The sequence below is a fragment of the Sturnira hondurensis genome, unplaced genomic scaffold (genome assembly GCF_014824575.4).
Source record: "Sturnira hondurensis isolate 20B ecotype Veracruz unplaced genomic scaffold, ASM1482457v3 Scaffold0023817, whole genome shotgun sequence".
NCBI lineage: Eukaryota > Metazoa > Chordata > Mammalia > Chiroptera > Phyllostomidae > Sturnira > Sturnira hondurensis.
Genome location: NW_028096448.1, coordinates 6908985 through 6935568, shown reverse-complemented (window position 1 = coordinate 6935568; position 26584 = coordinate 6908985). Strand labels below are relative to the sequence as shown.

The following is a 26584-nucleotide window of genomic DNA, read 5'->3' as shown; positions in this document are numbered from 1 at the left end:
GTTTACACACAGTCGGGGGTCCCCTCCTATGCGGATCCTACGGATGTTTTCAAGTGATTGTAAAGAGAGAGCGCATCTCAATCACGTAGAGTGCTTTCAAATACACCGAAACCCACGCACACACACACATTTCAGCGCTGGACTAAGAGCTATTGCTCTAAGCTAAAGTTGTAGCACCACAGTCAACGAGAAAACCTTAGAAACATCACACTATTTGATTTTCAGTAAATTAATTGCCAAAGACCTTCAACTTATTGTTTGGTGCAGATACAAAAGATAAGACGTTACACCTACCTTGACCAAAGGTGAATCTCCCCCCAAAGTTAGGATGGTAACAGAAGGCGGGGACAGGTATGTTTTGGAAGGGGAGGAGCGGTGATAGTTGAACCTGGAAATCGTTGAAGACTGGGGAGAGGGGGGCGGAAGCGGGTGCTGGTGTTTACGCCCCACACCTGGTGTAAGACCGTCCGCCCGCTCCCCGCCAGCCCTGGGGTTTGGGGAGCTGCCCAGGAGAAGAGGAGCGAGAGCAGGGAGGAGACGGGGGTCCTAAGCGCTGCTAAGTAAAAGCGGGGATGGCGAGGGTCGCGAGTTTCTGCGGGAAACCGCCCTGGACTCCTGGGCGCCGAGGAGACCCGGGAGGGGCGAAGGAGGCCGAACCCCACCTGGTACCCTAGCCGGCCGCGCTGGGAGAAGGCTGCACCCCGCGCCCCTCCTTACCTTGAGCGTGAGGTCGGTGTGAGGACCTGGGGACCCGGGAGCGCAGGGCTCCGGCGCTCGGGGTCTGCTGTCAGCTCGGCCCGGCAGCCGCTCCGGCTCTCCAAGGCTTTCGGGTCTCTTGCAGCCAGCCTCTGAACGTGTCTGGGCCCCCTGCTCCGGCCCTGCCCCTGCAGCCGGACTCCTATCTCCTCCCGCGGCCTTTCGCCGCGCTCCCTTCTCCCCCTGCTGGAGAGCCGTGGCCTCTCTCCGAGCCTGCCCTCCGCCTGCGCGTACACGCACACACCTCCCCCCGAGAGGCACTCTCTAAGCAAGGAAGCAGAGACTCAGGTCTTTGAAATTCTGGGGCCGGGCAATTTCAGAAAATCCTTTTAAAAATCTTGATACGCCCAATGAGGTTCAAGGTAGGCACCACTTCCATTTATCCCCGCCTCCGTCAGCATTCGTCTTAACCACAGCATCACTTAACACTTGACATTCATGTAGATTGTGCTCTGAGAATCTCCTGCCAGTCATTTTAATTTTTCACAATAACTCCCTCTGTTTTGTTGTCTTTAAAACGAACACGTCCCCAGTGTTTACACTAGGTTGCCAGGACGTTAGACTGGCCTCAGGGGGGAAACATGTTCAGCTGTACAAGATAGGACAAGTCTCTTTCGCCAGCATTGTCGATACCTGCCACCTGTCAGAGCTCGCAGTGGGGGCCAGAACAGTTCATGACACCGGGCTTTGGTTACTGAGCATGCTCTGAGTCTCCGTTCTCAGGAAAGACGCAGCTCCGAAGCCGAATTTCTGGAAAGGGACAGGTGGACGTACTCAGAGTTCTAATGACGAGCGAACTGCCAATGGGCAAAGCATACTGAGTAACTTAAACATAATGATGCAAGAGGATCCGTGAAAACGTTGCTGTTATCACTAATATGCAGGAGTTGGGGTGGCATAAGCCCTACTGGGAATGTGAAAGATGGCCAGTTAAATGGCATTCCATTCATTCATTCACCTGTCCATATACTATATACTTATGGAGTAGGTTAGAGACATAAAGGATGTTAGGGATTAACATGGGAAGCAACCGATTTACTACACAGCCCTGGTTATGCAAATACCTGTTAAAGATTAATCAGACAACCCCTAATCTTAAGGTTGGGGAGCGGGAAGAATACTTACTAGAATTGTCAGGTTTCTCTATTGGGCAGGAAGTGGGTATTAGAAGATAAACTCATCAAACAAGTTATTGCAAGAACCAGCTTAGATGACATAGAAAGAGGAGTAAAGGGAGGTTAGCACAAAGACTCCAGCCTTCTTATTCATTCTGCCAATAGTTATTGAATGTTTGTTAGTTCGAGACACCACTAGGTGTTAATCAGAAAGTCAACATCCTCAACCTCACCAAGCTGAGTAGGGGGATAGACAAGCAAGCAGGCTGCTAAAACTAGATGCTCAGAGGGAGGGCAGCACGCATGGAAGGCAGTGTACACAAAGCCCAGAGGAAGTGACCCTTACACTGAGACCTGGAGAATGAGTGTAACTTGGCCTGGAACAGGAGGCTAGGAGGAGAAGGAGTTTTCCAGCAGGGGATATAGCATAGAGACAAAGCTAAAAGTAAGAAGGAACATGTCAATTCAAAAAATTCAAAGAAGCTCATTATGGCTGGAAGATTTTTTCTTGGGGATGGCAGTGGGAGTGGCTGGAAGGAAGAATAGAGAGACAAGGCTACAGAGGTAAGCAGAAGCCAAATCACGGAGAGCTTTCTAGGACATGTTTTCAAAATTGCACTTTATTCCAAAGACACTGGGAAAACATTGAAATATTATAGGCAAGGTAATGGTGAGATCAGGCTTTCGCCTGAGAAGGATTACTGGTTCCAGGAGCAGTCCTTCTCAAAGGAGGATGGGGTTAGGGATGCAAGGGAATCAGGGAAAAGAGCTCTAGAAGCTGCATAATATCAGTGAATGCCAGAGTATAGACCCTACCACCTCTGTGAAATCGTTCAATCCTATGACAAGTCCCTAGAGAGATAAACTTTTACTGAAGGAAGGTGGATGGAGGAGAGTCAATGGTGGTAACCAACTGGAAAATAATAGAAGCAAATGGAAATAAGAGATAGAAAATTGTTTGTTTGGGGTTTTTTAATGAAATATTTTATTTACACAGTAACTCTATGTCATACAGTTCAAGGATAAAGAGAATGTCGATTTGTAACTTAGTGGACTAAGTTAATAGAAAAGTTGACACATAGGAATTAATCTGATATATATCTCTCTCAACTTCCTACTATGTAACAGCATGCTCCTACCACAGCTCCCCCCTCCTTTTGAGAGTTATTTTATTCTTACCATCTTTCACTTCTCCCACCTAATTTTTAATGACCTTCTTCAGTCTGAATCCATCTGTTCATGCTACTTCTTTGAGGCCATGTTTTCTAGATTCACTTAGTTCTAGACATCTATGACTGCCCCTGGGAGCTGAATTACTTTGTTGTAACTATGTGGGCTGTATTCAGAAGAGCTCATGAGAACAGTGAGCGCCTAGGCAAGTGTACTCTGAGGTACCAGGGGCTCCCTGCTGGACCCTCGCACCTGGCTCTGAGACAAATGCACAAAAGTGAAAGCAAGGGGGAAGGGCTGGACAAGCTTAGGAAAGCAGAGCCAAAGGAAGACAGCCCCACATTTTACCCCTAGATCATGCTCTTCACTATTCTTTTGTTGCTGTTTTAAGATCATTTGCTGCCTCTGTCTCACTCAGTTCAGTTCTATTTGCCTCAATTTCTTTAAATTTATTTCTATTTCTCTTCTCTTATTTTAAATCTCTCATCACTTTTTCCTACTTTCCTTTCTTCCTTTATTCATTGATTCATTCCACAAATATTTCTGTATCTAGTATCAGATACAGAAATAAATATAAATACTTCATATCTATACAGTACTGTTATGTCACTAGGATAAGTGCTGTATATACAAAGATCGCCAAGGCAAGGTCCTTACCCTTGAATTCATAGTGGATGCATGAACTCTACAGTTGCATGTGAAGAAATGCAATCAAGATAACTTAGGGGGAGGATTATTTAATAGGTAACAGGGCTGCCACCTGGAAGCCCAAGAAAAGGATACAGACACTCTTCCTCAACAATCTGGAACTGGAAATTAAATTCAATCCTGAATCTCTGTTCTTCCCTAATTCTAATTCACTTTCATCTTCAATCTATCTCAATCTCAAGTTCACAGGGAGGAGACTAACTTGCCTTATCTGATTCAGATGCCTAGTCAAGGACAGAGTGTCCCGGTCATGACATAAAAACAAGAGCTCTCCATGTCATTCCACAGATGGTGGCTCACATTGGATTGGGGATGGGGATGGACGGTATTTCAGGAAGTTGGGAGGAAGGCAGCTCTTCAGGAAGAGTATTCTAGACAGACATGTTTTCTTAAAAAGTAGACATGTCAATGAGTAATTATAATTTTGTAAATACTATAATAAAGATATGAACAAAGTAAGTAAAGGAACACAGTGCAAGGGGCAGGAGTCTCAACTTCAGAGTCACAAGGAATGCTTCATGGAGAAGGCAATGGTTGGAGTTCTTTAAAAATTAATCCACATTTGCCAGGCAAACATACTAGCTAGGCTATATGATTTGCAAGACTATTCCCTGTATGATGGCCTAGTTTTTCAGTAATGACAAAGCTTCAGGGAGAGACCAATAAGAAGGCTATTACAACAGTTAAGGAGAGAGGTGATATGGCCTGAAAGATAGGAGATATTTATGAGAGACACAGGTTTAGAATTGAGAAGATTTGGTGTGGGGTTGTGAAGAAGGAGACACCAAAGATGACTTCAAATATTCAAGCTTGAACAACAAGGAGGACAAAGTAATTACATAAATCAGTAAAAAGAGGAAAGATTTGCTAAAGAAGAGCATGAGCTTAGTTTTTTATGTTGAATTTCAGATATTGGTGGGATACTGAGTGAAGAAACCTAATAGGCATTTGACAAGAATACGATATGCAAGGAGGAAGTAAATTGTTAAATATACTGATTTAGATTTTTTAAAATCTAGAGGTCATTGATCCCATGGGTGTGCATGAGATCACCCAGGGAAGGCATGTGTAAGGAAAGAACCAAAGGCATAGGTGGATCTCTGAAAAACAGCAACATTTGCAAGGCCGAAAGACAGAGACAGGATAGCCGATGGAGAGGATGATGGACCAAGAGAAAGGAATGTCATGCAAGTCAAGAAAAAACTTTTTGAAAGAAGGGGATGGTAAATCTTGCCAAATGCTGCAAAGAAACTAAGTAATATTATAGGAATATGCAAAAGAAGCCTTTAAATTTCATAGGAGATCATTGCTGGACTTTATGGGACCAATTTTAGTGGAACACTATAAAAAGAGAGTGATTGCTTTCTATCAGTGTTTACAAATCTCAGCACTAATAATATTTGGAACCAGATAATTCTTTGTTGTGGGAGATGTCCTGTGAATTACAGTGTTTATCAGCATCCTCTACCCACTAGATTCCAGTAGCACCTTGCCCAAGTCGGAACAAATGAAAATTTCTCCAGATAGTATTAAATGTCCCTGGGGGGCAAAATGCACCCCCGCACTTGAAAACCACTGCATTAGAGAAGTACATGGGAGACACACACACACACACACACACATATTTAGGATGTAGCACCACCTTTTACATTTTTTCTTTCTTTTCCTAATTTGCAAGCATCTGTTTCTTCCAAATTTAATTTTTTAAACCCAAGTTGCCTATGGAACAAATATCTAACCAAACCTTCCCTAGTTTACTTAAAGGATAAATTATAAGAATAAATATTTTATTTCTAAAAATCTAGATTCAAAGTAATATTTATTAAAATATTTTAGAGTTAGACATATTTTTTTCCTAGAGTGGCAGAAAGAATATTACTAGTCATTATCCAGGGCGTGGTATTGGGACAGGTGAGAGGATAGGAGAACAAAGGGCACGCAAGAAGGAAACCTCTGGAGGTGATGGGTATGTTCCTTATCTAGATTGTGGCCATGGTTCCATGCTGTATACATATGTCAGACTTATCAGATAGTATGTTTTCATTGCATGCATTTTATGTCATGCTAATCACACCTCAATGAACTATAAAACAAAACAAAAAAAAAAGGAAAAAAGGGTTGACTGTATGAATAGAAAATTCTATCCAATGTTAGTGGAGAGTTAACTGAGACTGCTAAACGTGGGTATGATCTAGACACTCTATTTTCTAAGATAATATCCCATTCTGATAATCTTGTAAATATGTTGAGGACTTCTAGCCAAATAGTAGTAGAAAACAGTTACTGCCTTAGATGTTCTGATTCAGCCAACAGTGATGGCAATAAATATAATCTAAGCACTGACAGTCCATAAGCAGAAAAGCCCCCTTCTACAGAGATTATCTTATTATATTTTACAAACGACACCTGGCTGGTGTGGCTCAGTGGATTGAGTGTCAGTCAGCAAACCAAAAGGTTGCCCACTAGATCCTTGGTAAGGGCACATGCCTGGATTGCAGTCCAGGTCCCCAGTTGGGGCCATGTGAGAGGCAACTGATGTTTCTTTCTCATACTGATGCTTCTCTCCCTCTCTTTCCCCCTCCCTTTCCTTCTCTCTAACATAAAAATAAAATAAGAAGCAATACCAGATCTCTATCCCTCTCTAATTGGTAATATTTTATCCTTTGTTATTCAACTTTTATAAGTTTTACCACCATTTCCCTTTCTCCTATTGCTCAACTTAAATAGTCCTCCCTGGCCATTGTCAGATAGAATAAATATCCAGTTTACCAACCAACTGGATAGTTCTGTATTCACATAGTTTCAAACCTAATCTCAAATTACTAAATTGTGTACTTTGGCTAATTCTTTCTACCAAAATAGAGTATGATATCTTGTTTTTACAAGAACCAAATGTGTCACTATATTTATATTTATGACCAGGTTTAAAGAAGAATCTGCCCTCAGCTTATTCAAGCCATATACATTTACTGAGTTGGTATTGCTGGAAGGTCTTTAAATAGCAGTCAGACAACAGACTCAAGCCACTGTCTAAGAACCAAAAGGAGATGCATTTCAATTAAACCAATATGTTTAAGGCATGTACGGTTAGGCACTGTGCCGAGTACTGGGAGAAAATAGCATGCACTTTGCCTCTATCCATGAAGCTTATATAATCTGGGAGGGATAGATATGTCTGTGAAAGGGTTAGATATGTGTAAAAGAAAGGCAGATATAGGTGTTCATATAAAAACTCAAGGGAAATGAGAAAAACATTAAGAATCCGGTTTTAGCATAGGGTGGGGCAAAAGTAGATTTACAATTGTGAGTGTGGGAAATAAAGTTTGTTTATTATTTATTTTTGTATTATTTATGAACTACTATAAACCTACTTTTGCCCCATCCTGTATTTCAAAAATAAAACTAACATATTTCTAGGTACATTCCCTGTTCACCCCAGTTGTACCTCATCTGGTTGCAATTAATAGCCCTTTCTGTGCAGAGACAGAAATGCTCACCAACTACTCCACATGTGCCCCCTATTGCTTGGAGTCTTTGCAGTTAGAGAACTGATGTGACCACTGGGGAATGAGCAGAATCACAGAAGAGCAGGAATGAGTTCTTCTGCAGACTTGCCCTACCACCATGAACACCAAGGACTTGTGTTGAGATACTGGATCTATCAGAACAAAGTAGCCTAGAGATATAAACCACGTGGATGGAAGTCCTGGGGAGTTGCCAACAGGCAACTTTACAGCGTAAAAAATAAACTTTGGCTGTTTAAAAAACAAAACAAAAAATTGTTGAATTGCTGTTAAAAAATCTTTTGCTGAAATAACCTGTCCTACCCTAATATACCATCTCAATAAAAAATGTTCTGAATCATAATAAGAGTTTAATACGAGTTGGTTTGCATTCATTTGGCAAATACCACTGACCACTTACTATGTGTCTGGCACTGCTTCAGGTGCTGAGAATATCGTGATGCATAGGAGAGTTCCCTGCAGCTCTAAGGAACTCACTGTTTTACTGGGGAAGACAATGACATTTTCAGGTAGTGATAAATGTAACAAAGAAATAATGATCTTACCTCATGATAATGCCCCACTTTCACAAAGTCTCACCTCTCTCATGTCCCTATTTCCCTCCCTACTCAACTCAGATTCTATGTACCATCATGTTTATTGCTCTGCCCATATCCTTACCTCACTTACCCTTCTCTCCTGTCTTCATATTTGCCTGGCAAAATCCTAATCTGATTAAACCCAAATCTTTGCCATCTTCACATCTACTCCTGAGTAGCTGAATTTGGCTGGAGAAAAACAATAACCCTGACTGATCTCACTTTGACTTCATGGCCACTATTCTCACTTGGCCCTCCTTACGGCTTCCTGGCAACCATTTGATATCCCCTAACCTATCCATCTCCCTTTCTCCTAATGAACTAGCTCACATTTCCTTTCTCCTGAAACTGCCAACACTCCTCTCCCACACTCACTCATTGTCAGTGAATTTGCTCCTGATTTCACTGAGAAACTTAGTGAAGTAAGGACTTCTACAACTCCCACTACATCTGCCAGCCTCCACCCAGTGCCGGTACCCGTATCCTCCATGTTTCCTCTAGTTACTGTGTAGAAACTCAGAACAACTCCTCCACTTACGCACTATATTCTGTCCTGTCTCATCTCCTGTGGTAAACATGGAAATGTGCAACCCAGATCCCCCATCAAGGAAGAACCTGCTGCGCGGTTGCCCAGGGCTGCCTAGAGTCAGCAGCCTCCATCTGCCAGCTCTGTCAGGGTCTGCCACAGCTGTGGGGTTGCCTCACCTGAGGCCAAGCCCTTCCTAAGGCAGCTTGCATGCAGTGACTGAGCAAGACTGGAGTATAAAAGCCAGCCAGGCAGGACAGTCGGAATTGCAGTACTCACTTCAAAGCTCCCCCCAGGGCAGGCTGAGGCTTTGTCAGGTCTGATTCACAGTTGGACTTCTTCCTCTGTCCAACCCCATTTCCTATCCTCTTTCTTTCACAGGTACAAATCCCTAATAAATATCTGGCACCTCAAATTCTGCTTTGGCATCTGCTTGTTTACCGAGAACCCAACCTGACACACCTACCACCACCACCGTAGGTTGCTTGTCTGCAGCCATTTCTACCCACCATCTTTCATCAATTTTCCCCTCTCAACTGATTGATTCCCATCATCCTATAAACATACAGTAATATATTCCTTCCTCAAAGCCAAACTCCCTTTGAGCTATCTGTTCTTTTTCTGCTCCCCTGAACATCAAAATTCCTGAAAAGAGTGTCTGAATCCATTCCTTGCCTACATTTCTCTTCTTCATATTCACCACCCACAGAAATAGCTGTTGTCAGTCTCGGATAACTCATCATTGTCATGTCAATAGTCAACTCTCAGTTCTCATCTCACCTGAACTTTTAGCAGCTTCTGACCCTGTTAATCACCTTCTCCCTCTTAGACACTTGTTATTCATTTGGCTTCTAAGACCCAACTTCCACTTGATTCTCTTCCCACTTCACTGGCTACAGTTGCTCCTACTCCTCTCTTTTGCTGGTTCTTCCTCTCCTGATTCTCTAAGCATTGAAGAGCTCCAAGGTATAATTCTTATCTATACCAGTGTTCACTCTTATAGCAATCTCATCCAGTTTCAGAATTTTAGATACTATGTACATATTGACAACTGTGAAATTTATACCTTGAGCTAGAGCTTCTTCTTCTGAATGCCAGACTTTCACATCCAGCTGACTATTCTGGATCTCCATTTAAAGGCTAACAGTAATCTCACACTTTACATATCTGAAACAAAAGAGCTGGTTCCTTTCTTCATTACCCATCCCTGCATCACTCCCCCCACCCCCCTGCATCCCGCAAAGCCCTGCATCCCCTCCCCAATTCCTGAGGTCTTCCTCATCTCAGCAAATAGCTACTGGGTTCTTCTGGTTATTGAACCAAAAATCCAAAGTCATTATTAACTTCTCTCTCATGCTCCACATTCCATACTTCACAGAATTCTTCAGGATATGTCTAGTCTTCACTGGTCTACTTTACTTAATATCTCTTTTCAAATAGCATCTATTAACAAGATCTTCCTTAATTATCAAATATGTAAAATAAAATCCCATCCACCCTACTGGCACTTACTATTTTCTTTACCCTGCTTTAGTTTACAACATATTCACTTGTTTATTGGTTCATTGTCTCCACTAGAATGTAAGCTAGAAAATGGCAGGGACTTAGTCCTGCCTTCTAGCTTCCTAGTGATGAGCAGAGAGTAGGTAGGTGCTCAATACATGTTTTGAATGAATTAATGAATGAATGAAAAACAATGGGAAAGGAACAGTGATAGTACTGAGGGAGAAGCACTTAAACATAGAGCTAAATGATGTGAAGGTGGAAATCATCTGAAGATTCTGAGTGAAAAGCAGTCCCAGCAGAAAAAAGTAAGTAAAAAGTTGAGAGGTAGGAATGAGCTTGGCTTTGTGGGGGAAACTGAAGGCTTGTGTGGCTGAAACGGCTGAGTTGGAGAGATGAGATCAAGATTGTCAGCAACTGAACTACATAGGACCTTATAAACCACTGTATTCTGAATTTTATTCCAAGTATGAGGAAAGCCATTGCAGAGTTTTAAGCACAGAGTACCCAGTCTGATTAAAACACCGCCACCTTGGCTGCTGCGACTGGCTGTGTGAAAACCCAAGCACAAGGACAGGATTTGAATGACACCAGTGAAATGGGAAATGGTATAAAATTTGAGGGCAGAAGTGATAAGATTTGCTTGTTTTCAGTAGGTGCACAGAAAAGGAGAGGATTCAAAGAACATGTCCAACTTTTGCCCTCCAACCGAGTCCCTTCAGGAAAATGTTTTTATTTGGATGGTTCATACTTCTGTTAAGTTGGGCGGCTAGTGGTTTAGGAGTTTGGAAAAATGAAGGGAATCACCTATAGAAGGACAATATTGGGGGGGAGGAGCAGATATTGCTCTGGTTTTTGAAATGTTGAGTTTGAAATGTATCTGCAGAGCTGGTTTAAAACCCTGGGAGAACTCTGGACTGGGCAATACCGTATTCCCTCTATTATACCGCACATATGCACACACATTCACAACTTCCTCCTACATTTACACGTCTGAAAATCTATTTGTGTTCGATGACGTGAACTTCCGACGTGACAGGCTCCTGTTCCTGACGGTGCGCCCCACAGGCGATGGGTCCTCAGAAACACAGCAGACTCGGGAGTCATCACTAGTACCTAAAAGGGATCCACCATTTCTGTGAAATACTGTAGACAGCGACTCCGCGATTTGTAAACTTCTCCACCACCACTGACCAGCCCCGTCCCAGGCCCCGAGACTGCGCTTCCTCTTTTCCGGGTAGGAGCGGTGGACACAATCGCTCCGCAGGCCCCCTAGCTTCCTTTTCGTCCGGCTCCTCCCGGGACACCGCCAGCCCGCCAGACGCCGCCCGGTGCGGGTAGGAGCGCTCGGCCCCTCCGCCCGCCGCGGGACGACCCCTCGCAGCCCCGCCCCACTCCACCCGGCCACCCGGGTTTCCCGCGGAGGCGCCTCGCCAGCCCCCTCCTCCCCGACCCGCGCGCGCCAACTCCCAGCTCGCGGTCCTGATTGGCCACCGCATTCCCGCTTTCTTGCCCGAACCGCCATTTTGAAAATCTTGTTGATTCTGGGGAGCTGAGAGCGCGGTGCGAACGTCACGCCAGACAGCGTCCCGCGCGCCTTCTCTTCGGCGCCCGCCGCAGCATTCCGGAGCCTCTTTGTGCCCGGCGCGCCAGGCTCGGGGCGGCCAGGACCAGCGGTGAGGGGCGCTCCGGGGCCGGGAGGCCGTGGGGCGCTCGCTGCAGGGCCCGCCCGCTCCGCCGCGGCCATTTGGACCGCGGCCTGGGGCGGGGGAAGGGATACGGCGCGGCCGGGTGGTGGGAGGGGCCGCTCGGCCCTTAGCGAATTCCCGCTTCGGGGGTTCCGGGGCTTCGGAGTGAGCCGGAGGCAAGCTGCCCGGGGGAGGGAGCTTCGCTGTTCCCGCTGCGGAGGAGCAACTTTGAGGTCGGGTTTCCCGCGGTCCCTGCTTCCTGGGGCTGAGGAGGGTCGGAGTAGTGGCGGGGGCTGCCCCATCCTTCCCGCCTGGGGCGAAGAGAACGAGACGCCTGGCTTTCTCCCGTCGCAGGTGGACAGCATGTCCTCCTCGGGCCCTGCTGCGGAGGGAGAGGAGACAACTGACCATCCTGCGTCCGAGAAAGAACCCGAAATTTCCGGCCAGAGAGAGGAAAGTGAGGACGAGGACGAGGACGAGGACGAGGACGAAGAAAAGGGTGGGAAGCCCTGTCCCCTAAGTGATGGATCTTAGAGAAAACAGTTTCCTTGCTCTTTTTGCGCTTAGAGGCACTAAATGGGATTGATTTTCAGCAGGAATGCAAAGTTTGTGTTTTTGTGTTGAGCAGTAGGAGAGAATTAACTTTGGGAATTCCAATGTTTAAAAAATAATACTCGTAAGCGTTCTTACTACATTAGAGTGCAGTTGACTTCTCACCTTCAATATACTTTCATAACATTTCATCAGTTGACAGGAAGTTTGTAAGTTTCAGATCTGTTTTTAAAACTCTTACCTTTTGTAGGTAATGTTTTATGTTAATCTTTTGATTTAAGCACACATCTTTTACTTTTTGAGGTAATTGTAATGCTTTCTATAAAACGACACACTGAGTTATTGTTAGTCCTGGAAATACTTTGTCTACTAAACTTAAGCAGAGGTCCTTTTAAAAGGTGTAGGGGAGTAACCTTCATGGGGGAAACACCGGTGAAAGCTAGTGCTACTTGAGAAAGTCTGTAGTTAAATATGAAAGCAGTGAGCTATGAAATAAAGAGTTCACTGCTTTTTCGGTTTTGGTGTTGAGGGCGAGCATTTTTAACCATTTGACTGGAGACGTGAAACAGAAGCAGCTTGCAAAATTAAGGGATGGTACTGTATCCTTTTCTCCGAAGCAGAGGAGGCAGTGCCATTTTGAAATGGGCCAGCTTCCTAGGATGTTTCTGACCACTTAAAGATCCGTATCAGAGGTGCATTCTTTGATGATACTAGCCCAGTCTAGGTTTGCTTACAACTCAGCCAAACTTGGGAAGACGTTTGAAGTTTTTTTCCTCACAGCAGATTTAACAGTTAATTTCTTTTAAGCCAAAATCAGCCCACGGCCAGCATTTTATAAATACTATTTCGGTTGAGATTACACTGAATGGTATGCCTTTTGTTTGTTTCAAGTGGTAGGTGCTTTAAGAAGGGAGCATGACCACATGCACAAAAATGCTTAGAAAAGTTATTTTTAAATTGTCATTTATACAATAACAAGACTGGCTGCAATATCGACTAGTCTAAGACTTTCAAAACGCACTTTTTCTTCCAGGCATTTGTTGTTAATTTTTTCAGCCTTTTTAAAAGATAGGGTTTGGATACCACAGAGATGGTGAATTTCAACATGAAAATCATTAAAAAAAATTCTCAAGCAGTTTGTAGTTGTTCCAATTTATATTTTCCCTCATTCTAAAATTCTGAACCTATTTAGCCCTGAAAACTTAAGTCTACTACTTAGGCATAAAAGAAACAAGGCAGTGAATTCTTTGCCAAATAGGGGATGGAACTGATTTATCTTGGTTTTCTTGGCAGAGGTTGGGGGATGTCTAGTAAAAGATGACTCCTAGATTTCTACCTGTGGCAGCTGGGTCAATAATATTACTGTTTTCTAAAAGATAGAGTTCATGAAGGTAAGTGAATTTGGAAATGATTATAACTTCTGTTTTGGATGCATTGGGTTAGGTACCCACAGGACATGAATGGAGCTGTCCAATTGGCAGCTTTGTTGAAACTCAGATTGGGGGAAACTCTGAACTACAGATAGACCAAGAAAATTATTAGCTGATAGGTGGTAATCTAACTCAAGTAAATGGTTTAAATCACTCAGGGAAAGGAAGCCACCAGGATGCTTTTGAGTGCTTTCTCTTCTGTACACCATTGCCAAAATATACCTGCTATAATCCCTTTCTCCTAATTCTTTCTGGGCAGACCCTTACATCTCCAAATCTTAGCTGTCCTTCAAAGCCACCTCCAATGTTTTGATCCTTTTTCCCTAATCCAAAGGTAATTACCCTTACCTCAACTTTCAGAACTCTTATTTGTGTCTTTAGGAAAGGCATTTTATCTACTTTGGAGTACAATATTTGTATCTCATTACCCCCCAGGTAAAATCTAAGAGATAGTCAATGTCTTAATCACCTACTCAATCCCCCTTAGTATCTTGTGAAGCTTTGCACAAAACAAGCATTCAGTTAAATGATTGAAAGGATCTCCAATGGTACTATTCATTGTGCTGTTATTTGTCTGACTTCATCTCATAAACTGGGTAAAGTGGTTTTAGAAAATTAGGCTTAGTGTTTTAAGTATATTTTCTAGCTTTTTGAAAAAAGCAGTCTGGACTAAACAATTTAATATTTTAATGATTTATTATCATAATTGTGAATATAATTTATTATACTACAAAGCAACACAAATGCCCTCCCAGTTGATTGCAGTAAATGTAAACTTTTAGAATTTTATCCTATCCATAGTAACTCCAGGCTGCCTTTCCTCACTTAAGGTCCTTGTCCCCACCCCCGCCCCCCACCCCCCACCCCCGTCAGCCTACTAAATTACTGCTTATCTCTATATGGCTTTTGAAGCTCTTATAATCTTAATTCTTAACCATTTTTGAAGTACAGTGAATTGAATTCTAATTAATAGAATTACATCTAATCAAAGAATAAGCTAAGTGAGGGCTTTGGTGATTTTTCACAAACTGGACTTTCATAGCAATAATTGTAGTTGGATAAAAGTTTGTTTGCTTTTTGATTTTTAAAAAAACTTAGATTCCTGTGAAGTTGCCAGGTAAGTATACTGCTCTAAAAAAAAATTTGATGTTGCTATTGACTGATCAAGTATTTTCGTATCTGTTATGTTAATTTTCTTCTCAAAAATTGGCTGAGGAGAAGGGTAAGGTATTAGGTTTCTATGGTTATTTTCTACATGTTTATTCAGTAAAAATATATTTAAGCTTTTTGTCATTTAAGAAGTATTAAATTAATTTCTAGAAAAGAGTCTCATTGTGGAAGGCAAGAGGGAAAAGAAAAAAGTTGAGAGGTTGACAATGCAAGTCTCTTCTTTACAAAGAGAGCCATTTACAATTGCACAAGGTAAGTTTATTCTATGTTCTTTCATTTTATGGTGAAGATGCCTAAAATATACAAAATGATGTTCAGTAGTGCTTAGTTTTTAACTAAGTAGTTTACCATTGTATTATTGTTATTTTAATTTGCCCTATTAGAGCAAAAGTTAAGTAAATTATGCTCTAAAAGTAATTTTCATTAAATTAATTTTGTATAAACATGTAATGGTATTTAACTTCAATTATTACGATATTTTTTGCTAGGAAAGGGGCAGAAACTTTGTGAAATTGAAAGGATACATTTCTTTCTGAGTAAGAAGAAAACAGATGAACTTAGAAATCTACATAAACTGCTTTACAACAGACCAGGCACAGTAAGACCTTTTTTATAGCTTCAGTGTCTTATCAAAAGATATGTAGCTTGGTATTAACAATTAGGATTGCAATATCCAGGGATCTTTTTTACTGAAGTTATTTTTATGCCAAACTGAAATGTCAGATTGTGATGATTTTAGTGAATTTTTAATTGTTTAAGAAGTTATATTTTGGGGCTTTTTTAGTCATTCAGAATAAATGATATAGTATAATTGTATATTACTTTGAGCAAATATCTGATAAATTAAGTGATACTTCCTTGCCATTAGGTTTGTTAAAATACATCAGTGTTTTATTTACTGAATTATTTTACAGTAGTCTCCCCTGACCTGTGTGGGATACATTTTATGAACCTTATGCATACTATAACCTTTGTTATAGGTAGGTGTAGGAAAAAAACAATTTTTAAATTAGGCACAGTATGAGATTAACCATAAGCAGTATTGAAATAGAGCAATTATAACAATATACTATAATAAAAGCTATGTGAATGTAGTCGATCTCAAAACATCTTATTATACTATATGATACTCATCTTTTCACTTAAAGGAAGCACTTTATGGCTTCTCTTGGCATATCTGAATCGCCAGCATCACTTCTCTTGTGCTTTGTGGCCATTATTAAGTAGAATGAAGGTTACTTGAACAAAAGTACTGAGATACCACCACAGTTCATCCAAGCTGGCTACTAACTGACTAATGGGCAAGAAGAAGTCCAAGATATGACTCTGTCTGGTGTACCATGCTGTTTACTCTACTTGCCCGTTAGTCACTTAGTATGAGGTCTTAGTTGGTTATGAGATTGACTCTCAGTGTCGCAGTGCTTTTGTTCATGTAACATCTATTTTACTTAATAATGGTCCCAAAGCCATTCACATACTTTTATTTATTTTTATTTTTTATTTTTAAGATTTTATTTATTTATTTATCTTTAGAGGGGAAGGAGAGAGGGAGAGAAACATCAATGTATGGTTGCCTTTTGTGCGTCCCCTGCTGGGAGTTGGCCTGCAGGGAACTCGCCTGCAACCCAGGCATGTGCCCTGACTGGGAATCGAACCGCGATCCTCTGGTTCGCAGGCCTGCGCTCAATCCACTGAGCTACACCAGCCAGGGCCCATTCACATACTTTTAGTAGAGTATATTATAATTGTTCTATTTTATTTATTGGGTATTATTATTAATCACTAAGCCTAATTTATATACTAAACTTTATGATAGGTATGTATATACATAGGAAAAAAATGTAGGCATCCCAGTGAAATGCCTTGAGATTTCATCAAGCTACTTAGAATTGTCTGCAAAATTCTAAGACAGTAGGTTCTGTTCCCTTGTTAGAGCACATACCTAGGTTATGGGTTCGGTCCCCTGTTGGGGTGCGAATGAGAGGCAACCAGTTGATGTTTCTTTCTCACTTCAATGTTTTTTCCTTCTCTTTGAAATCAATAAGCATGTCTTCCAGTGAGGATAAAAAGGAAAGAAAAATAGCATACAAAACTTACAAGTTTTTATTTCCAGAATTATAATATTTTCAGACCACAGTATCCATGCATCAAGGGCTACTGTACTGCACACACAACTTCAGTATTCCACGTAATCGAAGCTTTGCTTTGGGACTGTACATGGGCAAAAGTAAATTTTGACATTGTTAAGTTAGAATATCTGAGGCATGGTATAATTTATTTGTATGCATGTTATCTCATTTGGAGGTGCTCTGTTCTTTTCAAAGAGTAGAATCATTGACTTTGCTATTACTTGTAACTTTTTATTACTGAGGGAAAGGATATGTTTTTAGGTAGTAACTTTCCACATCCCCTGGTACTGTCAGGTAACATTAAGCTGTGGTTTTATGATTACTGGTAAAATTTGCTTGATGAAAATTCATTCAAATTGTCAAAAAATAAAGTTTGTAAGCCTGTTATAATGTTAATAATTTTAGTAGTAAATACAGTTTTTAATTTTAAGAAATGTTAGATAGGAAAATAAAGATGTTAGCTTTGAATTTTTTCGTGTGTACATTACTAAGTAATAAGTAGAATTAATAAGAGAAACATTTTCAGGTGTCCTCATTAAAGAAGAATGTGGGTCAGTTCAGTGGCTTTCCATTTGAAAAAGGAAGTAGCGAATATAAAAAGAAAGAAGAAATGTTGAAAAAGTAAGCTATTTTTATAAATACCTTATTTTGATCAATATGCTTTAAATTTTAACTTTAAACATTTACCGTGACCACCCATACATTTTTAGTAGAATGCTGACTTTTTGCTTTAAATGCCAGCACTTGCCTTGTCTTCATAACTATTAACTTGGTATATTCATTACTTTCCAGTAGATAGTGGCTGTCAAGATTATTGAAAACTCAAGACATTTCTGTTCCTTAGAAGAATGATATACATAGGGAAATGGTTCACAGTGCAGTTTTCAGAAGGTCTGAAGGGAATATAATGAAAACTCTCTCACTTCTGTCCTGTCAGCCACTCTGTTCCTCTACTTAGAGGTACCATTTAAGTACCTGTGGTACTTAAGCTTTTGAAGATAATTAATTTGATAGAAATAGTATCCTTTCCCATATTGCAAGCAAGATGATATACTAGAGCTTTTGTTGATTAAATTCTCTGTGGTTTAAGGCCTCTATATAGTAAAGATTATTGTGCATTTTTTCACTGAAGCATAGTAGGAATGCTGAGGTTGGGGAGTGCAGTATTTAGTCACAATCAGCGGACAGAAGAATGATCAAGTTCATGAATGTTACAAAATTGAAAACTTTGTATTATTTTCTAGCAATTAATTTAGGTATTCTTTTAATACTTTTAGAATTTAATTGGTAAATGGTGTTTTCAATTTTTAAATAATCTTATTTGGTTGTATTTGTATACTAATCAAAGTTATTGGGGTACTTCTGAGATTCAGAGGAACATTGAGTACTCTTTTAATGTTTGTAGCCTAGATAGTTTGGTTAACTATTGCATTTATATTGGGGGAATATTTATAAACTTCAAAACATAATCACCTTTTGTTTTCTTTTTCAGATTTAGAAATGCCATGCTAAAAAGCATCTGTGAGGTTCTTGATTTGGAGAGATCAGGTGTAAATAGTGAACTGGTGAAGAGGATCTTGAATTTCTTAATGCATCCAAAGCCTTCTGGCAAAGTGAGGACCATTTTGTATTATTGTAGTAACAAATCAGTTATTTATAGCCTCTCTGTAGTTTCTCTTTTCTATGGAACAATTTAGTTAGCATTGCTGTCAACATTCAGTAAAATTTTCTACATGCAAAGACTATATATGCATTCCATTGACCTATCTTCAAGAGTGTTATGATAGAAATAACAGAAGGCATATGGATATGTTCTCCCTCATCAGGTATAAAGGATATAAGATTAAGAAAAATAGTTATTAATTAAATATCAGGTGGGCCAGAAGTACAAACTAACTATCCAGAGTTATGTATCTAGAAGGCATGGGAAGAACAGAAACAGATTGAGTTGAGGATGAGGTGTTGGGCTGGTATGCAGTCTGTAATCAGGTCTTAAAAGATAAGGTGGGGGTTTATTAGACTGAATGTTTTCTAGATGCTGGAATACAGTTATGTAAAAGTGACATACAGCTGACTCTTAATACGTTTCTTGGATTTGGTTTTGAGAATCCTCTGCAGAATCCAGGACTTGGACAGAGATGTAAAATTTCCTTATTGTTCACCCTACTCTTCTTAAAATCTAGATTAGGTTTGCCCTAATTGTTTAATAGTAACAAATAACATCATTGACTTAAAGTGTCTGTTGAAATGCTACTTACGTGATCTTGCATTTTCAGTTTTAAGTCTGTCAGCAAGTATTTTCATATTCTTCCTCATTTGGAAAGGAAAGAAATTGTGAAGTCATCTAGAGGGCCTAGGGATTCAGGGGAACACTGTCATCAGCAAGGGAAGAGGGCCTAAAGGTTGGAAGCCAGAAAATAACTCTGGGCTTTGTTTTTGTCTGTTCTTGGTCCTGTTTATCAGTATCTGGACAAGGACAGATAAGTAATATTTGCATCAGATAGCTACAGACCTAAGGGTTACAGTGATTTTTCAAGGAGGTTTCCAATTGGCTTACTTAAAAACGAGGTATTATCAAGTTATTATCTTTGTTTTTTTATTCTTTCACTATGGCTAAACCTTTGCTGCTTCAGAATTTTATTCCACAAGTTGAACACTTTCCCCTGAAGCAATTACTAAGTTTCCAAAGTCACGAAGGATATTTTTATATTCTTTTCCTGATTTTCAAATGTGTTGGTTTGAGAACTCTACTACCCTCTTAAAAATGAATGAGGACTCTAAGAACTTTTGTTTACATGGACTATTTTGTTACATTCTGTAATCTAAGTTCAAACTAAAAAACTTCTCATCAGAATGCCCATTACATGGAAACAAAAGTAATATTTTGTATGAAATCTGTTCATGTCTGACTTAAGATAGCTATATTCTCATTTGCTTCTGCATTTTAATTTGTTGTGATGCATTACTTTGCTTGAAGTATATCAAGAAAACCTAGCCTCTCAAAGTTGTGTAGCATATTTTGCCTTGTATAATATGCACTTTTTGCCCAAAATTTTTGAAAGAAATGTAAGGATGCGTATTATCCATGGGCACAATGATTATATGCCATGGGCATAATAATCCTGTGTCTAATGTACACAAAATGTGGGTATGCATTATACACAGCAAAATACGTTAGTTAGAAAAAGGAGTATTTTAAAAACATTTTAAAAAATTGTGGGTATTCTCCTTTAATATAACATCAAAACTTCTCAATGGTAGTTTCTTAAAGGTTAGTTGTAATGTGGCATGTGATATCATGTTAATGAACTTGGACCTTTTACCTGTATGTATGATTTTTTAATATGCATTCATCATTTGGGAAATGTTGGTTCCCTAAATTATGTGTATCTTCCAAATATTGGCACATTCATTTTATTAAACACTGTTGGTGAATCACATTCATTAATACAACCATCATCTCACCTGAAAAATCTTTAGGTATTGCAAGGCTGTTGGGTTCATGGTAGTAGAAATTAATTTTCAAAATTCTAATTTTCCCTTGAATTTTGAAATTTATCTTTGGTAATAAATAGGCAGTTATTTTCCTTGATCTGACAAGATTATGCCCTTCATTTTTGAGAATATGTCCGTCAAATACCTAAGTCCAAATAGGCATAGTTTTTCAATTATTATTTTTAACAGTATTCCATGAAAAAAGTAGCTGGCTTAGGTCACATCTCAGTAGCGCAAGTGTATTTCCTTGAGAAAACCAGTGAAATTCAGTTTGTACAGAAGTACTTCATGTTTGTTGTACCTCCCATTTTGTTAGGTATTCTAAGGACATGTACCCCAAAGTTTGCATTTAATATAGTTAATATTTACTGCTTCATCAAAAAAGTGAAACACCTTTTTTTCTCTGCTAGTGTGTGATGGTGAGGAATATAATGACTACTACTAGCACATTGTGCTGCCCTGCTTTGATTAGTAAGAACACTAAGGTGCCAGCAGTTTTGCCTACCTTTGCTTTTATATAATCAGTGTAAATGTCAGCACTGTGAAAGAGCAAATAAATGTCTTGGTATTATGAAAATAGTTTTGACCTGGTAGGTTTCTGAAAAGTTCTCAGGAAACCCCAGGGTCCATGAACCACACTTTGAGAATGACTGTTTTATCCTTCCTTATAGAACCTTAACTTTTCATATTATATTCTGATTACTACTTAATTGAATGGTATCTTAAGCTGTTTTCTATGCTACCATGTACTTCATCTCTTAAGGAAACACTACACTCATTAGTACTAATTTTTTCTCCTGTATAATCTTAATATTGTTGAATTGATGTTGTTTTACTGTTCTTTTGTGTTTCCACTTTGATTATTTGTTAATCAGATTTTGTTTACGAAATGGGATGGTACTGAGACCCTGGATTCATATTAATAGATTAAACTAACTTTAAAACAAATGCAGGAAAGTTCTAAAGCACTTATATGTCACTATTTTTTTAAGTAAAAACTTATTTATTTTTGGAAGCTGCATTTTCTTGATTGGCTACTTGAATGGTTTAAAAGCTTTTATTTTTCTGTGTAGAATTTATTTAGTACCCATTCCAGCCCTCATATTACTAATTTCATGTACTGATTATATTCTCACTACCTGAGCATTTGGTTTCTGAGCTGAGGAAAATGAGGGTTGTCATATTTTTCTAAAAATATTTGAACCCTGGATTTCATATGTGCAAGTGAGTAGTGCAAGTTTAGACAGTGAGAGTTACCTTTTCTCCAAACAGGGATATCAAAGACTTTAAATGCATTTGTTTTCTGATAGTGGTAATAGTTCATGTAACAAGGATATCTGTATTCATTCAAGAAAGTTTCTTTACAAAATCTCTCTGGCAAATATCTTTGGTCCACTAACTTAAAATTTCTGGAGTAAATTAGATTGGCTATTTCCCAGTCTGTTCTGAAAAGTATAGGTAGGTTGTTTGGGCAAGTTAGAAGCTATTCTGTAGATTGTAGATTGCCTGAGAATACTACGTTACATAAGTAGCCACTTTTTCTTAATTGTGCGGGTGACAGACAATAACCTCTACAACTGGAAATTCTTGAAAGAAGGGACCTTTGGTTCTTCTAGTTTCATAGAAAGTATTGCCTAAAGTTATCACTAACATTCGTACAATTGTGCATCTTAAGGTTATATCATGGGATTTTTCTTAATAGTCCTGTTGACTGCAGAAAATAATATAGGCAAAAATAAAAATACTCATAATTTTAGAAATAAGTAATTTTAACTCCTTAGTGTATATCTTTTTAGATTCTTTATGTAGGATTATTTTATGGTTTTCAGTTTTAGAAGTTAGCAAATTCTCCCCAAAGAAAGCATTTAAAAATTAAATTTATTGTTTTACATAATCGTTTTCCTCACATGATGTACTCTGCTTTTTAAATGTGTTTTAATCATCAAAGAACAATGTATTTGTTTTATGGTCCTTAGTTTCATAATTAACATACTTAGTACTTACTGCATGTTTCCAATCATCAGTAAGAATATAATGCTGGCATGGAAAGCAGAGCTCAGAGGTAATATGAATATAAAGCTATATAGCTCATAAAATTCAGAATATGTACAGTGAGATTTTATTTACTTTATGGATGGTTGTTCCCAACCCTTTGGAGGATCTCCCTAAAACAAGAACCTTTTCTGGCAGTGGCTAATGTTTATAGAAGTGAAATAAGTTATAGGTCTAATTCAGAATCTCTCAGTAACGTGTAAACAACTGTCTGAGCTTAACACAGTATATACCTGGGCTTCTAGTCCCATGTCAAAACATAGAATGTATATTTAAACATTTGCGAGGTGTCTCTTGCCTAGGTGTTTAGAATACAAGTGAAAGGGTAGTTGAGACAAAAAGATTAATGACACATTAAGTTAAAAATGAATTATTCTCGACTGGCTGGTATAGCTCAGTGGATTGAGCGCAGGCCTGCGAACCAGAGGATATCGGTTCGATTCCCAGTCAGGGCACATGCCTGAGTTGCAGGCCAGTTCCCTGCAGGCCAACTCCCAGCAGGGGACGCATGAAAGGCAACCATACATTGATGTTTCTCTCCCTCTCTCCTTCCCCTCTAAAGATAAATAAATAAATAAAATCTTTAAAAAATGAATTTATTCTCTAAAGCAGCTAAGCTTGGAAATCTCTTGAGATAAGAACAAGAAAAATTGAGTTGAAGTAGGTCTCATAAACAGTTGATTGACTTCATTGGGACTTTATTTTATGCAGCCACTGCCAAAATCTAAAAAAACTTCTAGCAAAGGCAGCAAAAAGGAACGGAACAGTTCTGGAATGTCAAGGAAAGCAAAGCGAACCAAGTGTCCTGAAATTCTGTCAGATGAGTCTAGCAGTGATGAAGATGAAAAGAAAAACAAGGAAGAGTCTTCAGAGGATGAAGATAAGGAAAGTGAAGAGGAGGTAAAACTTGTTTTTTTCTCTCATTTCTTTTCCTGGGCAGAGTTAAATATTCCTGCTATATCATAGCCAGAAAACAGATTGTAGGAACTATTAATACCATATTGGTTGTTTTTAATTCTGAAGACCTGTAAATAGTCGTATAAACCCTTTCTTTCCCCTAATAAGCTTTTAGTTTTATTGCTGTGCCAGAGTGTAAAAGTTGGAAGATTGAGGTTTGTGTGGACTGGATTTGAGCTGGGTGTTGACTAGAGTAGGTTGAATGGGATGGGAAGGGAAGGGAAGGGACTGGGAGAGGGGTCTATATCCTGAACAGGAACACAAAGGAACAGATTTTTTAAGAATTTCTTCATAGTGTATTAATATAGTATGGTGATCTTGAACCATTTTATTCTGTTTTACACAAAAAGCAAGGGGTTTAAGGACCACCATTTTCTTCCCTCAATTTGTTGGGGGTTAATTAATGGGAATAAGAGCATTCAAAATTTAATTGGTGGGCAAGTTTTGTATCACTTAGGAATGCCTGCCATTTTCCTTTATTTGCAAATCTTTGTTAAATGTTGAATATTTAATTTTTAAAGGGAAACTTCAGGAAGGGGAAGAACTGCTGAACCATTTAAAGGGTTAACTTTATACCCTTTCCTTGTTGTGAGTCTTCAGTTGAGTAGGTGGTGAATGGGTACAAGGAAATGATTTCCTGTTGTGAATAGTGGTTTGGTAGATAGACTCTATTAAATTTGCTTTATTGCCCTTCATTGGTCAGAACTTGTTGTATAAGTTGGGTAATGTACTTTTTGAACTTGATTAATGTGAGTTGACATTTTGGGCCAAAATGTCAAGACTCTTCATTGAGGGTGGCTGTCTTGTGCTGTGTATAATGTTTGCCCACTAGATGCCAGTAGCACACTTCCCCAGCCTCCATTTGTGAAAACCAAAGATGTCTCCAAACATTGCCAAATGTGTCCTGGGGGACAAAATCCCCTCCAGGTGGTAACCTCTAGAGTAGAAGGAATAAAGATGTAGTGAGCTCTGGTTTTATATGTACAAGTATGTATTTTGTGTATATTTGTCCTTAGGTATTTAAATCCATGCATGTTTTAATGTCAGATTTTTATAAAGACTTTAGTAAAGCTAAGTTTGAAATGCTTCAAAATTGAAAGACTATTACAAATCTAGAAGGTATTTCATAAATATTTTAATATATTTTTGGTGTGAAAGAAAGATGAGTACTTCAAGGACTGTGGGTTTTGTTTTGTTTTTAAATTTTAGTTATTTCTAGAGAGATGGGAAGGGAGGGAGGAAGAGAGGAAGAGAAACATCCATCAGCTGCCTCTCACATACCCGCAACCAGGGTCCTGCCAGCAATCCAGGCATGTGCCCTTACTGGGGATTGAACTGGCAACCTTTTAGTTCTCAGGCCAGTGCTCAACTCACTGAGCCACACCAATCAGGGCTGAGCACTAAGGTTTTTATGGAATAGATTTTAAGACCATATGGGAGGAAAACATGTTTGTTCATACGTGAATATGCAGTAGTAGTATTTGTGTAGTAATAGTATTATTTCTCATTCAACAAAATTTTGGTTATCTACTGTGAGTAGTCACCATACTTCCTTTAAAACCCCTTTAAAGGCAGATTTTAAAGCATGGAGAGTTGTCATAGAATATAAGCATCTGATTTTTTTCATAGAGGCAATATGCTTATGAGCATGGGCTTTGGAAACTCTGAATTCAAGTCCAGCTGTTCCTTTGTATGGCTTTGGGCAAGTTACTTAAACTCTGTAACATCAGATTTCCTGCTGTAAAATGGGGATAATAGCAGCCTCAAATAGTTGTACTAAGTGACTTTATATAAAGCACTTAGAACAGTGCTTGGTGTAAGTACTAAGTATTAACTGCTATTCTTAGTATTTGACTGACCTTTTATCATACATAGGATTTCTAAATCTAATTTTCCTATCATTACTGAAGTGCAGGAAGATTGAATTTAGAAAGATGGTTCGTTTTCTGACTTGCTTTCCAGATTATTGCTTTATTGTTAGAAGTAGAAGTAGTAGAAGTCTGTGAATATAGATATTCCCTGATTTATAACCATATTGGTTACTGGTTAATTGATCACAAGTGAAACTGTTTCACTGTATATCACAGTCTGTCTTTCTACAGTGCCATAAATGAGCTTTTGGTAGAAACCCAGATCAAATGATGAAAATACATAGAGGAAAAAAGCAAACAGAAAAATGCTTTTATGGACATTAAATATATAAAGTCACACAATATAAAGCTGTATTATGTACTCTATTTTCTGCTTCAGTTTTTCTGCTTGGGCTGTTATAGACTGACTTCATAAAATACAATGCCAGCAAAATCCGGTCTGAGGAATAACTCTACATCCCCCAAATAAATCTCCTTCCAATCAGTATAGGTATTTTTTATAGCTTTAAAGGCTTTCAAATTTAGGGCTCGCCTTCTTCAAAAACTTGATTGCTGATTCCATTTCTGTGAAAAGCTGTGATTGCCTTTGGAAGGAAAGTAAGTGCCAGCAGGAGGAACAGTATTTCTGTGATAACTGTTTTTGCTTCCATTTTTTGAGGTCTTGGTTAAGTGAAACCTTGTTAGGGACTTCATAAATGGAGGTATTTGGGTCATGACCATGGAAGGACCTCTTTTCTGAGAGACCAGAAAAAAGAATTGCAGACTGATTGGAAAAAAGGTAGATTGCCTGTAGGTGGAATTTTTTGCAGATTTTTTTTGTAGAAAATTACTAAGGTAGTATTATTTATTCTGTTTATTTCCTGGAGTAAATTTTTCTTTCATAAATAAAAACACACCTCTACTAAGATCAGTTTCATATTCTATTTCAAGTTCTTGGAGTAAATAGAAACTTTACATAAATGAAGATGAAGTTTTCCGCTTTTTTAAAAGTCTTTTATGCCCTGACTGGTGTAGCTCAGTGGATTGAGCACGGGCCTGCGAACCAGAGGATTGTGGTTCGATCCCCAGTCAGGGCACATGCCTGGGTTGCAGGTCAGTTCCCAGCAGGGGACGCATGAGAGGCAACCATGCATTGATATTTCTCTCCCTCTCTCCTTCCCTTCCCCTCTAAAGGTAAATAAATAAAAGTAAAATTAAAAAAAAGTCTTTTATAATCATATGTCACATTAACATGTCAGCCAATAATTGCTAAGATATTTTGTTCAAAGTGCTCTATACCTATACAGTGATCCCTCACTGAATATTTTAGGCAAAAATAATTAAAATCATAAATATTATATAAATACCTATATCCCGCAAA

The 26584-nt window shown here is 39.2% G+C and overlaps 1 protein-coding gene across 2 annotated transcripts in view; it reads left to right on the top strand.

The window, feature by feature from the left end:
• The first annotated feature begins 11420 nt into the window (after nt 1-11420).
• Nucleotides 11421-26584, top strand: part of DEK (DEK proto-oncogene) — a 32381-nt gene continuing 17217 nt past the window's right edge. The window contains exons 1-7 of one of the 2 annotated variants that reach the window (XM_037037881.1): nt 11421-11556; nt 11923-12067; nt 14871-14972; nt 15209-15318; nt 17376-17470; nt 18342-18462; nt 23108-23296. In XM_037037881.1, the coding sequence (XP_036893776.1) occupies nt 11932-12067; nt 14871-14972; nt 15209-15318; nt 17376-17470; nt 18342-18462; nt 23108-23296 (753 nt within the window). In that variant the 5' untranslated portion in view covers nt 11421-11556; nt 11923-11931. Of the gene's footprint in view, nt 11557-11691; nt 11802-11922; nt 12068-14870; nt 14973-15208; nt 15319-17375; nt 17471-18341; nt 18463-23107; nt 23297-26584 lie in introns of those variants that run through there. The other variant, XM_037037882.1, reaches the window with a different exon arrangement.